This window comes from Hylobates moloch, unplaced genomic scaffold (genome assembly GCF_009828535.3).
Source record: "Hylobates moloch isolate HMO894 unplaced genomic scaffold, HMol_V3 SCAFFOLD_44, whole genome shotgun sequence".
Taxonomy (NCBI): Eukaryota; Metazoa; Chordata; class Mammalia; order Primates; family Hylobatidae; genus Hylobates; species Hylobates moloch.
In genome coordinates this window covers 1,356,559-1,375,719 of record NW_026652319.1, presented here as the reverse complement: position 1 = coordinate 1,375,719, position 19,161 = coordinate 1,356,559, and the positions used below count along the sequence as shown (strand labels likewise).

General features: G+C 38.8%; 1 protein-coding gene across 1 annotated transcript in view; it reads left to right on the top strand.

The window, feature by feature from the left end:
- Nucleotides 1–610: 610 nt before the first annotated feature.
- The window catches only part of LOC116463603 (vomeronasal type-2 receptor 1-like), a 20,933-nt gene continuing 2,382 nt past the window's right edge, over nucleotides 611–19,161 (top strand). Inside the window, 8 exon segments of the mRNA XM_058434752.1 lie at nucleotides 611–682; nucleotides 2,063–2,292; nucleotides 8,668–8,959; nucleotides 12,897–13,030; nucleotides 14,521–14,629; nucleotides 15,600–15,758; nucleotides 17,623–17,679; nucleotides 17,681–17,747. Coding sequence (XP_058290735.1) covers nucleotides 611–682; nucleotides 2,063–2,292; nucleotides 8,668–8,959; nucleotides 12,897–13,030; nucleotides 14,521–14,629; nucleotides 15,600–15,758; nucleotides 17,623–17,679; nucleotides 17,681–17,747 — 1,120 coding nt within the window.

Below are 19,161 nucleotides of genomic sequence, written 5' to 3'. Positions count from 1 at the left end.
AAAGCTGTGGACTAAACCCTTACAGCTCAAGAGAGGGATTCTCAGGCTCTTAGGGAGGTGTAGTCTATCACCCAGAGTGTCCTTTTATTTGGATGAAACCAAACTCTGAAGAGATTCCCCTGGGAATCAGTCTTTCCTTTAAGACTTGTCAGCATCATTTTGAAAGCCTGAGGGTGGAAACTGTGGAGCATCCACACTTTAGAAAACTGAGACTCGTGAGACATTTGACAGACTGTGATGTCACTCAGTCAGGGCCCAGGGCTATGTCATCTGCTAGCTCACTTGTGAAGGCAGATGGCTATGGGAAGATGGAGGCATGGGCCTAGGATTTCACCAATAGGTAGTAATGGGAGACTCTTTTTTGGGATTTCCCAGGTCAGGTGGAGATTACACTTAGACAACAAATAGGAAATCCTTCAGTGGGGATAAGGTGAAGGAGATGACCTTCCTGTTGAAGGGGAGGTGGGTCCCAGCTGACTGGTAATATTAATAATATCAGGGTGGTGAATATGTAGGGACTATAATTGTGTTGTAGAACAGATGGGGAATGTAGAAAAGTGTAAAGATGAAAAATTAAAATCACACATAATATAGCACTAAAAAGCACTGCATGACTGTCATTTTGAACTGGAAACGAACATGGAAACATGAAAATGATTGGTTTGTTAACGTAGTGGGAAAGGTAATTTTTTTCCTTTCTTTTGACATCTGGTTTACAGTGGTTTCTTTTAGTTCTTTTAATGGAAACATATAGGTGAAAGACAGCTATAAAATATTGCTAAATTTTAGAAATGTAGAATGCCATTTTGTTTGTTGCTTTTAAAATTGGTTATCCTCATTTAAAGCATATTGTGAACTTTTCCCTAATGCATAAACATTTGTCCAAAACATGATTTAAATGGCTCCTTTGCATTATATCACATGAATAAATCATAATTGATTTAAAAATTCCCCATTGTGTACATTTAGTTTGCTGCCTTTTTACTATTATAAATCAAACTGTGGTCGATATCCTTATACATCATTTTTGTGTGGATCTCTATTGCTTCCTTGAGATAAATACTTTGAGGTAAAATCACATGATCAAAGGGTATACAGATTTTTCATATATTGGTGGATTGTGTTCTGAAAATATTTCTGTGAATTTATACTCTGAGGGGAAATGTTTGAGATGGGCAAAGAGCAAGACAAGGGACTGGGAATCCATGGTGAGTTAACCTGGAGAAAGACTGGGGGACACCGCTAGGAGAGGCCTGGCAAGAAAGGGAGGAGAAGGAGCTCTCAGGAAGAAACCCAGGGACATGAGCCTCACCAGTGACAAAGGCAGCAATGTGAGCTGAGGGCAACGCTTTGCTTAAGACGTGTAGGTTAAAGAAAATGATGCATACAAAAAATGTTCATTGACTTCTTATGGGCTTTACAAAAGTTTCTAAGGTAGTTTATGATCTCCTAGTCACAGAGGCAGGAAGGGAGGCACAGAAATTAAATAAGTTTCCCACCACCATGCTAATGAAAGTGGCAGAACACAGACAAAAAATGATGTATTCCATTCCAAATCTCATGGTTTTCCACTCAAATTTCTCTATACTCTGAAGAAGAGAGGTTGGCCTGACGTCACCTTTTTTATACTCTGTGATGAAGCAGGATGCCCTTCCTCAGCTTTGGGGTGAGAGAAGCTCCCACAAGAGAGGCCGAAGTGAGAATGATTGAGGCTGACATAAGTTAAACAAGAAAGAAACAATTTCTAGAAAATGAAATGACTCTTTTAAATGCAAAACCCACTATTATATTATTATATATTATTTCTAAGTATAAAAGAGGCTTTTATGAGTCTCTTTTCGAAAGGATTGCTTAGCTCCTAGTCCAGATCCATAAATTGCAAGTGAGTGTGAGGCTCCCTGATTGATGGAGACATGACAATTATGTAGCAAATAGCAGCAGGCAGAGTCCCCTGGGATGAGGCACAGTCACTGTAAAGCTCTATCAAGGTGCCTCATTAAAACTTGTATAATTTCAACACTGGTCACTTCCCCTAAACTCACCTTATTAAAATGGCCACCAGAGGAAATGCTTGGTTCTAGAATTTCTTGCATTTTTATGGGCTGAATTGAGCACTGAAGCCAAAGAAGACAAAGAAGAACAGACCTGCCGGTTGCTGGGCAAGTTTGATTTGAATGGGTATGTAGATGCCGAAAACCATTCCCTTGTTATTGGAGGACTGTTTCCTATTCACTCCAGGACCATCCCAGCAAATGAGTCTACTTTGGAGCCAGTATCAGCAAAATCTGAAGGGTAAGCTATTCTTTTAGCTTTCTTTTTACATCAGTTGCAGGTGGTGGGTGTGGGAGGTTAGAGTCTGGAGCTGGCACCCGTGATACTAGCCTGGACTTTGACCCTAACTCTTTGGTGCAGGATAGGTACTTCCTGTTACTAGGCCTCAGTTTCCCCTAGGTGGACATTCTAGGATTATTTAGAAACTGGAAAAGCTTGGTCTCAAGTGGGTCATTTTCCACTTCTGTATCTGAGACAGAAAAAAAGGCGGATTTTATATGATGCTGAACATTGCTCCTCAGAGGGTGGTCTGTGGGCCAGCAGCATCAGTTTCACCTAAGACTGTTAGAAATGTAAAATCTCAGGCTACATTCCCAGACCTGTTGAATCAGAATCTGCATTTGGACAAGACCTCCTGGTGATTCATGTACACATTAAGATCTGAGAAGCCGTAATGCAGAATTGCAGTGTTGGAGGTTTATTATTAATTGTTATAGACTAAACTCTCATCAAGTGAAAGTACACAGTATGGGAATACTAACTTATTTCTGAGCTACTGTTAATGGCAAGATTCTTTCAGCTGCTGTGAGGGTTCTGCCCTGCACTCCCCTAACTCTAACTTGTCATGTAAAGAAATGGGATCCATGACTGATAATCAGAAATTGCTAGTAATCCATTACAATAAAGGCAAATGTGTTAGATCACCCCCCAACTTCAGCTATAAAAAGAACACTAGAAATTAAAAATAAAACATTTATCCACCATTCTACTCGCATAACAAAGCAGATCTTTTCATTTTCCTATATGCTTTCTTAGCCCTTTATACAAATGCATCCATAATTTATGCATAGTTGTGACCACAGCACAGACACAATTTTATATTTGGCATTTTATATTGTGTAGAAACCATTTCCATGATGCTGCATGGCTATTAAAATTGTAAATGCATATTGTAAAAAAATTTAAATAATTTTGTACACACTAAATCTTTGCTAATTACAACTACTGTCCTTTGATTATATTTTATGCCCCATATTTGAGATATCATTAGTGGATGGAACAACAATAATCTTGTTGGCAGAAAGGATTGTACTCAGTCTCTACTTATCTTTTTCCTAGATCTTTTAATTCTTTTCTTACTGTGAAGCAAAAAGAAGAAAGATGAGAAAGGCTTTTGTTTACACCTACATTATGGTAGACTCAGTTCATTATTTATCATAGTTTTTCTCTTCTTCAATCCTTAATAACATAAAATGAAAACTTAAAGTTTGACAGAATATATGCACTAATATTCATAAGCAGAATCATTTAATTTGTTATCTGTTCTGCATTGGAACTTCTGAAGGTTATTTTCCTAGAAGGTTAAATGGAAAAGCCAATATACATGTTTTAAAATTAAACTCCACTCCTCCTCATTAAAAATAGACATATACATTGTGGTTGCAATAGTGATGAGAAGTAACTACATCCCATTCTGAAAATAATTCACCTATCAGGAATATTTTGGGATTTTCATAATCAATGCCATCAGGATTTGAGTGGCTACTGCTTGGCTTTATAATATGCATTTGATATATGTGTACATGAAAGAAAATACAATGTGCTTTTAATAAGTTAATAAGTGAAATAAGACAAACCTACCCAATACAGGTATGTAAAACAAATAATAGTTGCAGGAGTTAGAAACTGTGAAAACAGGCAAAGTACCAAATTTCTAGGCTGTGACTTCTTGTTTATTGTCAGGAAGAAGTGGAGAGTAAGATACAAGAGAGCACTAAGAGCACCACAGCCTTTAAGTTGGCTTTTAGTCTTAAAAATTCTACAGTTTATTGGCAAGTGACAGGGGCAGACAGTGACTATTAGTTATTCACCCAAAAGGATGAGTTATTTTTCAGTTGGTCCTTCTTGCTATAAGGGAATGGAAATGTGGGGAAGGTAGACAGAGAGAGGAGGACAGGACATTTTTGAAGAGAATTTAGGGAGAGAGCTTGCCTGATGAACTACCATAGTGGAAGATCAGAAGAGTCAGAGAATAGTACAAGAGGCAGAGGCATTTGGAATGACAAACAAGAAAGTGGTAAGTGCTGAGATTTGAGAAAGAGAAAGATAAAAATGTATTGTATGGAAACAATAAGATTTACCTTCTTCAGAAAGTTGTAAGCAGTTGGCTCTGTTTTCTCTCATATTTTGAGAGATCACATATAAAGTTTTTCTCTTGAAAATATAACAAGTAAGGAAATGGAAGAAAGCCAGTTTATCCTATAGGATGGAGGCCAGGAATGGGTGCAGCTTCAATATTCACCCAGAAGGGGATATCTGAGAGCAGAAACAGAAATGGTCGACACTGAGGCCAGAGAGTCAGCAGGGCCTGTGGAGATGAGGGCCTGAGCTCAGAACCTGCCTCAGAGAGGTATCAGTAAGCTGATTTTAACCTCTTCATAAAATTGTGAGAAAATAAGCAATAGCATTTATTCACTTCATGTATTTGTTATTTGGTTTTCTTGACACTCTAGACATTAAGGAAATAAAAAAAATAATTTGGATTTGGGCCTGTTTTTCTGGGATGAAGCTCTTGGGAAGAGAATGTTTCTTCAGTGCTAACTCATTCTTAGGTATAGAAGACATCCCATTTAATCTTAAAAACAGCTGGTTGTAGGGACATGGATGAAGCTGGAAACCATCATTCTCAGCAAACTATCACAAGGACAAAAAAAACAAACACAGCATGTTCTCACTCAGATGGGAAGTGAACAATGAGAACACTTGGACACAGGAAGGGGAACATCACACACCGAGGCCTGCTTTGGGGTGGAGGGAGAGGGGAGGGATAGCATTAGGAGATATACCTAATGTAAATGACGAGTTAATGGGTGCAGCACACCAACATGGCACATGTATACATCTGTAACAAACCTACACATTGTGCACATGTACCCTAGAACTTAAAGTATAATAAAAATATATATATATTTTAAAAAAAACAGCTGGTTGAAGATGTTATGTCCACATTTCAGATGAGGAAACTAAGGCTCAAAAAAGTTAAATGGCTTACACAAGGTCACATGGAAAGCATAAGGCAGAGTTGTGGTTTTATTTCAGGCTCTCAGAATCAGCCAAGTGTTTTGCATGTCCCCCTAAGAATATTTTCCAAATGGATAAATGCTCCTTGAAAAAAGGATTCTGGGTTCAGATAAAATTGGGTAACTACCAAGACATCATAAAACATTTAGGATACGACAAGCATTGTGAATGTCTAAGAAAGGGCTAAGCATGAAGCACTTCCCAAATTTATTTGATATCATAACTCTTCATTTGGGGAACTCTGCACTGCCTCACACTGCCTTACATATAGAAAGTTGGTTTAGTTGGTGCATGTGCAAGTGCAATGAGCTGTACAGAGGAGGTAGGTGGTAGAAGCAGTAAAGCAAGTTATCTTTACAATAGACAGGGGTTCTGGGGAATATCAGAGCTCTTTGGGACACAGAGAGCACCTGCCATCGGGATTTCATCACAACAGAAGGAGTGGAAGATGAGGTAGTGGTTGGGGTCTGCAGGGCAGATTTCACAAAAGGATGAACTAAGCTGAGTGGTCTTCCATTTCTAAAATTTCTGTTAAAAAATAGCTTCTATTTCTTTGCTGAAACTTGTATTTTTACATTTGCTTTAAGAGGGTTTTCCCTCACCTTATGGAACAGTGTTGTAATAGCTGCTTCAAAATCTATGTCTGATTATTCGGCAGCCCAGTCATCTCAGGGTTGGTGTCTACTGATTGCCTCTTCTCTTAAGAGTGGTTGCATGTGGTCCAGGCAATCTAAAAAGCCAGTTCCTGGTCCTCAATGTGGATCCGTTATGCAAGGTATTGTGTGTATTCTGCTTGTCTCCCAGCTTGATTTGTCTGAAACCCAAATTGCTCATCTTTATGTTATAAGACTCAAATGTTCTTCAGCATTTTAATGAATCCATCCTAAATATATGTTATGAATATCAAAAACATTTCATGTCTTAAAAGTTTTTGATATAGTTCTTCAAAATTAGAGCCTATATAATTCATTTTCATGTATAGGAGCCAACTGCTTCCTCCCATCTGTACCTCAGTGTTTTCCGAGCCTCTCGACTCCTCCACGTGACGCAATTTCTCCAGTGGGAGAGTTCTCACGGGAGGCCTGGCCTACAAGGTACTTAGAAGCCAGGCTGAGCCTAAGCTGGACAATTTCACTTTGGCATTGTTAACCTTCACCTATAACTGATCTAGAAATTCAAGTTGAAGTTTGGAGAAATTTCATTCTGAAACCCACAATTTTAACAATAGGCTAATTTTGGGCGGCCATCACTTAAAGTATGGCAGACTTTAACTATGACTTTAACTGATCTTAAATATGGCCAGAGAGGAAGACTTGCTACTATTTTGAAAATGTTGCTTAGAAAAGAGAAAGGCAGTAAAATGGAAGGAGGCAATATTTTAATTTTGTTTTCATTAATCTAAACAAAGGTAGGACATAGAGAAATTTCCTGAAGAAAAAATGTATGCATTGTATAATAATACTGTGAATATCATAATGGAAATCAACGAATCAAAGAAAAATCACCCCAAATTCCACCTTTCCAGTAATTATCTTGTGCTCATTTAAAAAAATTTCCCTGTTAATTCTTATCCAAATGTTAGTATACTTTATACATGTAGTTTTAATTATAGTATGGAAACAACTTTGCATACCGTACATTTCACAATATTATACATATGCTGCTGTGTAATTTCTCTAATAGTTTTAAAATAATGAAAAATGTTTCCATCATGTAAGTTCTTTCCAGTTTTTCAATATTATAAATAATTCTGTAATGAACAGTTGGGGCATATTACTTTTTCCTTTGGGAAAAACAGTTTGTTCAAATAAATTTTCATGGATGGAGGAATTACAGCCAGTGCATATTTTTCTAGTTCTTGAAATGTATTGCTATTCTATTTTAAAAATGATATTGCTATATTTATTTCAAAAATGTATATTGCCATTAGTGTAAATTTGGAAACTAGGTATCTTAGGATGATAAAGCCCTTCATGTTCTGGCACCTTCTGGTTTTCCAGTTTCCCCTTTCACTGTGTCACAGCCACGCCCACCCTGTCTCTTCCAAACATACTGGTCTTTGCATTCCTTGAATGTGACATGTTCTCTTGTTGTAACGCCTTCAGGTATGCTGTTTGCAGCGCTCTTCCCCTGTTCTTCTGTCATCCTTTAAGCCTCAGCTTAGCTGTTAATTCCTTCAGAGCTGGGTGCCCCTTCTTTGTATTTCATAGCTCCCAGGTTTAACCCATCACTGTTTTTATCATTTTGTGCTGAAATTGCTTGGCTACTTTTCTATTTCTTTGCTTAGACAGTGCTGTGTTTATCTTGTTCCTGACTGTATTTACAGTGTCTATCACCAGAGGAACTCAATAACTACATATTAAATGAAAAACAAAACAAAACTAAAAACCCAATTAAAGAAACATGGAGAAAAATTCCACCCCGCCAACAGGGCTATTTGCTATCACATATTAAATTTAAAACGTACTTATTGAATAGAATACATAGAGTTAGATACTATAGCCACAGAAGATATTAAGGAAAGAAGGTCTTGGGGAAATTGCTCTCAAATAGGTTAAGATTTGGTTAAGACTGGCGAGATAGAGTTTGCAATTAAATGTTAAATTTTTTTTTTTTTAATGGAGAAGGAATTAAAAAGCAAATGTGGTGATGGACTGCAAGAGAAATATATTCCCCTTTTAGTGGCTAGGAAACGGAAAGGAGGAGGTATTTTGTTTTTGGTTATATCTAGGAGTGGTAGGAAAAAGACATTTTCAATTAAAAACCTCAATGTTAACAATGAAATTATGGATAGAAAAATTATTGTAATTGGAGTCATAGTATATATAAATTTTATGTACTGCTTTTAGGTACTCCTAGCATAAGTATTTCCTTGTATTTATGTAATTTTTATAATTATAATTAATGTCCAGAAAAAAGCAAAAGAAGGTAAGTAGGAGAGAGAGGAGACTCATATGACACCAGGGACTTCCAATTAACGGGGCAAATGTATTGAGGGATTATTGGAGGCCCTGCTTGGTGGATAGAATTATGAATATAAGAATATTTTTGTGAAAAGATATAGGAGTTTAAAGAGATGTAGCATATGAAAGATATACAGAGCAAGAAAACATCCAAAATTGTACTTTTCAGCTCAAATCAATTAACGATGAATACGATTCATACTTGAATCTTTCAAGTTTGTAATATCATTTAAGGAAAACTAACATACTCAGAAAAGTGAGGTGCCTGCTGATGTTCTGGCAAAATGCTCTAAAAGCTGCTTTTCCCCTCAAAGACCCACCTAATAACCTACAAAGTCTATTTCTTTTTCAGGTTTAACTTTCGGAGATTCCGCTGGATGAAAGCCATGAGCCACATGATCATGCAGATTAATAAGAGGAAGGATATTTTGCCCAACATCACTTTAGGTTATCAGATCTTTGATACCTGTTTTACCATCTCCAAATCAGTGGAAGCAGTTTTGGTATTTCTTACAGGGCAGGAAGAAAACAGGCCCAATTTTAGGAACAGCACTGGAGCATTTCCGGCAGTAATTGTTGGAGCAGGTGCATCATCCTTATCAGTTGCTGCTTCAAGAATTCTAGGGTTATATTATTTGCCTCAGGTATCTCCAATTATTGTGCTGGGTACTAACTTAAAAAAAACAACACCACAAACCATACTTGTGGAAACTGCAGCAGATAGCAAGGTGGTCAGGTGAGGCTGAGTTAAGTTGCAGAGACAAACAGGGATGGTGGTGATGCTGCTGTCCCTAATTACTATGTTCAGTCAGGCCTTAGCAAGTGTGAATTGATGTCTACTTAGAGGCAATTTGAGACTCTTCTACATCCCTTGGCATGCTGCTTTAATTTTTGGCTTGAGATTGTGACCCAGTGATTTGTATGTTGACAACTCACTAGTCATAATACTCTATAGCACTGTGTGGAGCACGGTGTAGGTGGTCAATAAATATGTGTTGGTTGGTCAACGGATGGTATAAGAAACTCACTTTGTTTCTTGCCTATATTAATGCTTTTTATTCATGACCGTTTTGATTCATGCACTAACATGCTGAAGTGGGCCTGGTAATTATGCAAGATGGCTAGGGTTTTGAGGATGCTAACTTTACAGGTCATTTTAAATTCGGAGACAATGACATATTTCAACATAAGAAGAGATTATTTTAGGAAAAATTGATTATTAAGGAAATATAAATACAGCTCTATCATTATTTCTAAGGATGGATCATTAAAGTATCAGCTGTCATGACTTATTAATGTGAATGATGATAAACTTATTTGTGTTGCTGAAGTAATGAGAGAATTTGAAATAATTGTACAAAGTAGCATTTCCAGAGTATTTCTTATAAAGCTGCAAATACAGATGTAGAGGGAACAGGAAAGTACTGAGAAATAGAACCAAGAAGACAGGTTGGGTGACACAACTGACACCTTAGGTGTGGGCTTCGTGCAGCTCAAACTGCTGCTGCTGTGAGCTCTGTCTTCCAGGCACTGGCTGGAAACCTCTAGATAGATTTTCTCATTAAATGCTTGTAGTAAATATCCAACAAAGGTAAAAGAAATCTGTATGATGAACATTTTCACATTTGTTATCTCATTGAATATATTGAGCAATCTTAAAATGTAGATATCATTAGCCTGATTTCACTTACAGGGAATTTGAGGTTCAGAAGGTTTAAGTAACTTCTCTAAGATCTTACAGTGATAAAATATATATCCAGAATTAGATATCAGGTGTCTCTGCTTCTTAAATAAGATTATTTCCTACATAGGGCTTCAAATGTTGCTTTTTGCATGGTTCCAAAGAAGAAAGTAAACTTTAGCCATTGGAGTGAAAATAGGACATGGGGTAGAAGAAACAGGAAATAAGAATATTCTGGCACTCATGAAGAAATTGACAATCTTGAACTATGGAATTATGATATGGGCGATCCTATTGAAGATGGTGTGTTAATATTATATCATGAGATGGGAATGTGATGGGATAGGGAAAAATGTGTCCATATGTTCTTAACTGTAGGGTCAGTCAGGTTGAGGGTAAGCTACGGTGGAAATGCATATAAAGTGGTGAGGAATTCATGATCATTTGACTTCTATTCTTAAGTTCCCACTATCAGAAAATAGATACAGAGATCACTGACAAAATGGGAAAAAAGTGTCATTTATCTAGACAAACGCCTATAAAATTAGGGCTTCTATCTCTGTTGGATGACAAGGCTTAGATGTGAGGCTGAAGTGGTGCTTTCTACCACCTTTCTCAAGTTAAGTCTTGGGATCTACATACTCATAAGTTTTTCTCCTGGCAGAGAAAAACAAGGAAAGAAAAGTAGTGATAGGAGGGAGGGAAGGGAGGTGAAAGATGGGCGGGGGAGAGAGAGAGAGAGAGAAGAATTGGGCTTGCCAAATGGATTGTGGGTCTACTCACTCCATCATCCATGTGGATGAGAAGTAAAATCTGAGGAAGAGCCTGGATGGCTTTGTTCACTCCCCTTGTCTGTGGGGTGCATAGAGGAAAAAGCAAATGCCCTCCTTTTCACCGCTGTGATCCCACTTGTGAAAAGTAGTGCATTGAATGTTGTATTAATAATCAGCTTCTCCGATACAAACAAATGGAAGAACATTCCATGCTCATGGGTTGGAAGAATCAATATCGTGAAAATGGCCATACTGCCCAAGGTCATTTATAGATTCAATGCCATCCCCATCAAGCTACCAATGACTTTCTTCACAGAATTGGAAAAAACTACTTTAAAGTTCATATGGAACCAAAAAAGAGCCCGCATCGCCAAGTCAATCCTAAGCCAAAAGAACAAAGCTGGAGGCATCACGCTACCTGACTTTAAACTATACTACAAGGCTACAGTAACCAAAACAGCATGGTACTGGTACCACAACAGAGACATAGATCAATGGAACAGAACAGAGCCCTCAGAAATGATGCCGCATAGCTACAACTATCTGATCTTTGACAAACCTGACAAAAACAAGAAATGGGGAAAGGATTCCCTATTTAATAAATGGTGCTGGGAAAACTGGCTAGCCATATGTAGAAAGCTGCAACTGGATCCCTTCCTTACACCTTATACAAAAATTAATTCAAGATGGATTAAAGACTTATATGTTAGACCTAAAACCATTAAAATCCTACAAGAAAACCTAGGCAATACCATTCAGGACATAGGCGTGGGCAAGGACTTCATGTCTAAAACACCAAAAGCAATGGCAACAAAAGCCAAAATCGACAAATGGGATCTCATTAAACTAAAGAGCTTCTGCACAGCAAAAGAAACTATCATCAGAGTGAACAGGCAACCTACAGAATGGGAGAAAATTTTTGCAACCTACTCATCTGACAAAGGGCTAATATCCAGAATCTACAATGAACTCAAACAAATTTACAAGAAAAAAACAAACAACCCCATCAAAAAGTGGGCAGAGGACATGAACAGACACTTCTCAAAAGAAGACATTTATGCAGCCGAAAAACACATGAAGAAATGCTCATCATCACTGGCCATCAGAGAAATGCAAATCAAAACCACAGTGAGATACCATCTCACACCAGTTAGAATGGCCATCATTAAAAAATCAGGAAACAACAGGTGCTGGAGAGGATGTGGAGAAATAGGAACACTTTTACACTGTTGGTGGGACTGTAAACTAGTTCAACCATTGTGGAAGTCAGTGTGGCGATTCCTCAGGGATCTCGAACTAGAAATACCATTTGACCCAGCCATCCCATTACTGGGTATATACCCAAAGGACTATAAATCATGCTGCTATAAAGACACATGCACACGTATGTTTATTGTGGCACTATTCACAATAGCAAAGAGTTGGAACCAACCCAAATGTCCAACAACGATAGACTGGATTAAGAAAATGTGGCACATATACACCATGGAATACTATGCAGCCATAAAAAATGATGAGTTCGTGTCCTTTGTAGGGACATGGATGAAACTGGAAAACATCATTCTCAGTAAACTATCGCAAGGACAAAAAACCAAACACTGCATGTTCTCACTCAGAGGTGGGAATTGAACAATGAGAACTCATGGACACAGGAAGGGGAACATCACACTCCGGGGACTGTTGTGGGGTGGGGGGAGGGGGGAGGGACAGCATTAGGAGATACACCTAATGCTAAATGACGAGTTAATGGGTGCAGGAAATCAACATGGTACATGGATACATATGTAACAAACCTGCACATTGTGCACATGTACCCTAAAACCCTAAAGTATAATAAAAAAAAAAAAAAAGAAAAAAAAAATAATCAGCTCCTCCGATTCCCTTGGGGCATGTGGAAGTGGATTTGAAAGAGTCCATAGGGAGGCCCAAAGGGTTCCCTCCAACACTCCACACTCCCATCCACTGAGCAAGGAAAGGACCAGAAATCCTTTTGTCTAAAGAAAGATGTGAAAATAAAGGGAGAAGAACTGTTAAGTTCCCTCCCTCCCCAATAAAAATATTCTGAAAATGTGTAATTTGAGATTTGGCATTGCTTTCTAATAACTGAATGAATATTTTCAGTTGTAGGTGGGCTATGCTTCTACCTGTGTGATTCTTAGTGACAAATACCAGTTTCCATCTTATCTTCATGTAATAGCCAGCGATAAGATCCAGTCAAAGGCCATGGTAAAACATATCCAACACTTTCACTTTCTCATGCTGTCACACAGGCTGGAGTGCAGTGGCACCATCCTGACTCACGGCAACCTCCACCTCCCCGGTTCAAGCAATCCCCCTACCTCAGCCTCCTGAGTAGCTGGGATTACAGATGTGTGCCACCATGCTGGACTAATTTTTGTATTTTTAGTAGAGACAGAGTTTTGCCATGTTGCCTAGTCTGGTCTTGAATTCCTGGCCTCAAATTATCTGATTGCTTCGGCCTCCCAAAGTGCTGGGATTACAGGTGTGAGCCACTGTGCCTGGCCCAGTACTATAGAGCTTTGGATAATCCAGTTCCATGTTTACTTCCAGATGAACTGTAGAGTTACAGTAAATCAATAGGGTAGTGAAAAAGAATTGGCAATTTCATCTTCCATGTGAATCTCAGAATGGAAGAACCAGGAAAAGTGAGAGAGATGAAAGTGATGTCAGCATAGCCAGAGAATGCTTTTTATTTGCTGACACAGGACTTTCTTTTGGAGGAAAGGGTGTCTTTTTTTCATCTTGTTTATTTTTCATGTACCTTCCCTCTTGAGCTCAGATCTGAGATCCCCAAATAGTCTTCCAAATCATGCTGGGAAAGCATCTAAAAATAAGTGAAATAAACCCTCAAGATTTCTGAGTTCCTGTGCTGTACCAGACACCTGTGAGATCTTTGTCTGTCAGACTATTCCTCTCTGCTTTCTATGTGTAGCAATAAACATCTATAGACTTATATATGCTCACAAAAGAATGCAGACATGCACACATACACAGTAGTTTATTGGTCTATCTTTAAGAAGCACTTGAATATATTTTGGCTAGATGTAAAAATAGCCACTTGTCAGTGTTTACCACTGTAGGAGCCAGAGCGCTGTGCAGCATTTTATGCCTTTGATCCAGAACCTGCTCCGCCCAATACAGTAGTGCCTAACCACAGATAGCTTTTTTTTTTTTTTTTTTTTTTTTGAGACGGAGTCTCGCTCTGGTAGTGGCTTGATCTCGGCTCACTTCCACCTCTGCCTCCTGGGTTCAGGTGATTCTCCTGCCTCAGCCTCCCGAGTAGCTGGGACTATAGGCGCGCACCACCACGCTCAGCTAATTTTTGTATTTTTAGTAGAGACGGGGTTTCACCATGTTAGCCAGGATAGTCTTGATCTCTTAACCTTGTGATCCACCTGCCTCAGCCTCCCAAAGTGCTGGGATTACAGGTGTGAGCCACCACGTCTGGTCACAGATAGTTTTAAAATGCAAATTAATTAAAATAAAATAAGAGGAAAATTCAGCTCTTAGTCATATTAACTACATTTCAAGTGTTCAATATCCACATGTAGCTAGGGGCTACCATATAGAACAACAGAGATATGTAACACTTCTGTCATTGCAGAAAGGACAGAGCTGCCCTGCCCTAAGTCTAGGCTATAAGTGATCTTATGTGGCCCAGAGCTCTCTCTGAATGGTGAGCTACTTGATGAATGGGCTTGAGACTTCACTTTTGTATTCCTTTTGGTAGGTATATAGTAGGTCCCCAGTATACTGTTTTACATGAAAAGGAAGATGTTATTCTTTGCATATGCATGGTTCAAAGAATGCTTGTTCTACTGAAGATTGACAGAAAAATAGTAAAATCTAATAGTAGATTTTTCTTTTAATAATCTTCATTAGGGTATAGTGATTTATTTTTCTTATCTTCTACATTAAAATTGGGATTAGGTTTGTATAATGAAATTGCTTCAAATGTAATTCAATACAAATTTACTAAGCATCTACTATAAATCCAACTCTGGGTTAAACATTGCAAAAATAAGGCCACTGCCCCTAATTAACTGAGCAAATATTTGTTGAGAACAGTAGCATATGTGCATAGGAACTGAGGATACGTCAATGTGCAAAACAGAACAAGCCCCTATCTAATGGGATTAACATTTCAGTGGAAGGAAGTAGGCAACAAACAAGACAAATAGAGACATTATACTGTATCTTAAAGGATGTTAACGTCAGGGAGAAACAAATAGCAGGACTGAGATAGGGAGTGCTGTGGGAGTGTTGCACTGAAATTCCATATAGTGTGGTCAGGTCAGTGAAGGCCTCCATAGAGTGACATTTGAACAGAAATTCAAACGAAAGTGTGTTCATGCATTATCTAGGGGAAGAATATTTCCGGCAGAGGGAACAGCATCTTCTAAACCCCGAGGCATGTGTGCTTGGCACTTTGGAGGAACAGTAAATAAGTCAGTGTGGCTGGAAAGAGTGAAAGAGACGGACGGCAGGAAAGGAGGTGAGAGAGGTTAGAGAGGGACAGATCATGCAGGGCCCTGTTGGCTTTTGAAGGACTTTGGCTTTTACACTGAGTGAGAAGGGAAACCATGAAAACCTTGACAGAGGAGAGCCATGATCCGACTCAGGTATCCTTCTGTTTGCCATACTGCAAATCGGCCGGAGGAGTAGGGTGGATGGGCAAGAACAGAACCAAGGAGACTGTTAAAAGACCATAAAATCATCCAAAATAATGAAGGTAGCTTGGCCCAGGATAGATGTGATGGAGGTGGCAAAAAGTCATTAGATTCTAGATATCTTATGGATATCTTATAGGTAGAAGACATCAAATTTGCTGATGGATTGGACCTGGAAGTGTTTTACATCAAACAATTAGAGGACAATACAAATAATGATTTAAGTCATAATGGTAAACTGAGTCTGGTGGTTGGTGAGAAGGTGGACTTGAGTGGAAGAGGGGGTCCATACAGGCAAGTAATATCAGGCTGGAGATGATGGATAGGAATGGTGGTGTTGATGACAGAAATGAGGAAGAGGGTTTATGGGATAGTTTTGGACGTGTTGAACTTGAGGTGATGGTGGAATCTTAATGTAGGAACATATTGGAAGCTTAGAATATGGAATTAAATAGAGATCAGATGGGAAAGGTTGGTGTTAGAGATCAAGATTTGAGAGTACTTCTATAGAGATACTGGTTGAAGACAAGAGAATGAAGGACCTGCTTTACAGTAAGAGAAAACCAGAGGACCAAAGACCAAACCCAGGATCCAAGGGAAGCCAAGGTAGCTTGCATTTCAAGGAGGGGCTGATCAAAAGTATCAAGTATTGAAGAAAGCTGAAAGAAAATGTGGCCAGAGGAAAATCTCTCAGACATGGCAAGAAGAGTTTTAGTGAGGTGAGTGGGTTGGCAGCTAGATCACAGAGGTTGAGAAGGGAAGGAATACTGAGAAATGGAACAAAAAGGTATCAGCTTATTGTTAATGATACTAACAGGCCGGGCGTGGTGGCTCACGCCTATAATCCCAGCACTTTGGGAGGCCGAGGTGGGCGGATCACAAGGTCAGGAGATCGAGACCATCTTGGCTAACACAGTGAAACCCCATTCCTACTAAAAATACAAAAAATTAGCTGGGTGTGCTGGCAGGCACCTGTAGTCCCAGCTACTCGGGAGGCTGAGGCAGGAGAATGGCATGAACCCAGGAGGTGGAGCTTGCAGTGAGCCGAGATCGCACCACTGCACTCCAGCCTGGGCAACAGATGAAAAAAATGATAATAATAATAATAATCATAAGGGAATATCGAGAGCTCTTTCCAGAAGACTGGATCGGGGCAAGGAATTCTAGTTCATTCTGTGATGATTTTATTGTTCATCTTTCAGAGTTTGAGAATGGCTTGCTCTCACTCCTTCCTGTAATAGCTACTCCTTAAAGTGCATTTAAAATATGATTTTACAGATATATATGCATAAAACATATAAGAAGTTTATCTATTGTGTATACGTACTTCTGTAATGTTATGTACCATAACCTAGCTCAGAGGTTGGTAATATTTTCTGTGTTATCTAATTCAGATTTACTCCAGAAAACTCAACATATGAAAATTCTGATTTCTAAAATAAATATAAATGTAATCATGCATCTTCCAAAATGATTCTTTGCTTAATGGAAAAGCATTTTATTTCTTAAACAGGAAACTCCCTAATGGATTAAGAAACAAACTATTTACAAATCTTGCATTTACTCTGGGTTTCAAGGCGCACATCCATGTAGAATGTAAAAGGAGTCCTGTGTTTACTACTGAGATTTTGAAATTCATTTAGCAAGAAAATATTTCAATGCTATGCCTTGTCTGCTTTTCCTTTTGCCATCCCCATTTTTCTGATAAAGCAGATCTTTCATTGTTCTTTTCTACTGACCCTTCATGACACAGCTTTGATTTTAAGACTATTTTGGGAAGACCTTGCAGAGGGAAAATATTTTTTAGGCTTGCAAGATGATTCTTGGAATCATAGGTCCTTCACAAGCAGGAACAGACCTGTCAAATGGTCTAATCCCTGGAGTCCTGTAGGCATGGAGCCTGGTCTGGATCCCCAAGGTTAGAAAGAAGAGGCTTAGAATTAGCTTTGCATTTCTAGAATCAAGAACGATACTCTCCTTTAGCAAAATTCTTCTCTAGGTTCTCCATGTTGTTATTTTCTTTGTTCATTATCTTCACTCAGGTATCCTGGGTTTCCCAGGAAATCGCAAAGCTTCCACGGAAATTCAAATGGAAACTTTCTCAGCCTCGGGAGTACTAGAGACAAAGGGTTTTGTTAATACATCATATTTGTCTTTGCTAGCTTTCCCATTCAGTGTGTACTGATGTGTGTCCTCCTGGGACTCGGAAGGGGATTCGTTCAGGGGGAACCAATATGCTGCTTTGACTCCATCCCATGTGCCGATGGACATGTGTCACGGAAACCAGGTTGAGATAGTAATTTCTTCATTGATATGAGGATGCTATTAGATCAAACATGTTTTTGCAAAGAAGGCCTAAGGAGCCTTCTTTATAAATAGGTATGAATAACTTATAACAAAAATAATTAAAATCCATCAAATTATTGGATGTTTTGTGCACTGTGAAAAAAACATAGTATTGTGTTTCAGTTCTAAAGCTGCTACAGTTGGGGAAAATACCTACAACCTTGAAGTTAGTAGAGGAAAATGCAAAATAAAATATATGAAATGTGAAATACGAGTAGGATTCATAAAAAATACTTAAAATTATTTGTTTCTGAAATAAATTAAATGCTAGTTATATGCATAATTGGAAGACAGGGGACTTATAGTACTATGTTTTATTGAATTAGCTCTAATTTGGAGTTATAAGATCTAAAATTTCATCCCTAAAGGCAATTGGCTTAAGGTCATAAGTACTCAAAGTGTGTAGACATATGATTTCTGTAACTACTGCTCTATGAATTCTTCACTATGGCCTGCCAAATTGCTGCTCTTTATGACCAGAATTTTAATCGGGTTTAGTGTGCTTTGTCTTATGAAACATGTTGGAGCAAGTTTATTTTTATCTCTACCTTCTGTTAAAGATAACACAAAGTGCACTTGTCTTTTGTCAAATGGCCCTCAATAGTAATTCTTTATAAAAGAATTTTGAGGGCCAGGCGCAGTGGCTCACGCCTGTAATCCCAGCACTTTGGGAGGCCGAGGAGGGCGGATCACGAGGTCAGGAGATCGAGATCATCCTGGCTAACACGGTGAAACCTCGTTCTCTACTAAAAAAATACAAAAAATTACCGGGCGTGGTGGCGGGCGCCTGTGGTCCCAGCTACTCGGGAGGCTGAGGCAGAAGAACGGCGTAAACCTGGGAGGCGGAGCTTGCAGTGAGCTGAGATCGCACCACTGCACTCCAGCCTGGGCGACAGAGCGAGACTCCGTCTCGGAAAAAAAAAAAAAATAGAATTTTGACAATGTATCATTTTCCCAAAATGGAAAACAAGAACTATGTAACCTGAACAACTCCTTGGACCCTACACAGCCCAGTATCTGCATAGAGTTACATCCAGGGAAGTCCAATACAGCAGTCAAAAGTGATTAAACAGGAATTGCAATCTTTCCTGCATCTTTCAAAGAACATTAGAGATCAATTTCACAGTCTACTATAAACTCATATTAAATAGCCTTTTCTTATGTTCTGATATTCTCCCTTAGAGCCTCCACCCAGCTAAATGCTCCAAACCTTTTCAGTGTCAAGCACCATGTAGGTTCTTCTCCTTCTCCTTTCCCTTACCCATCTTCTTCTCTTTCTCCTTTTTTCCTCTCCTCCTCCTCCCTCTCCTTCTCTTCCCCCTCCCCCTCCCCCTCCTTCTTCTCCCCTTCCTCCT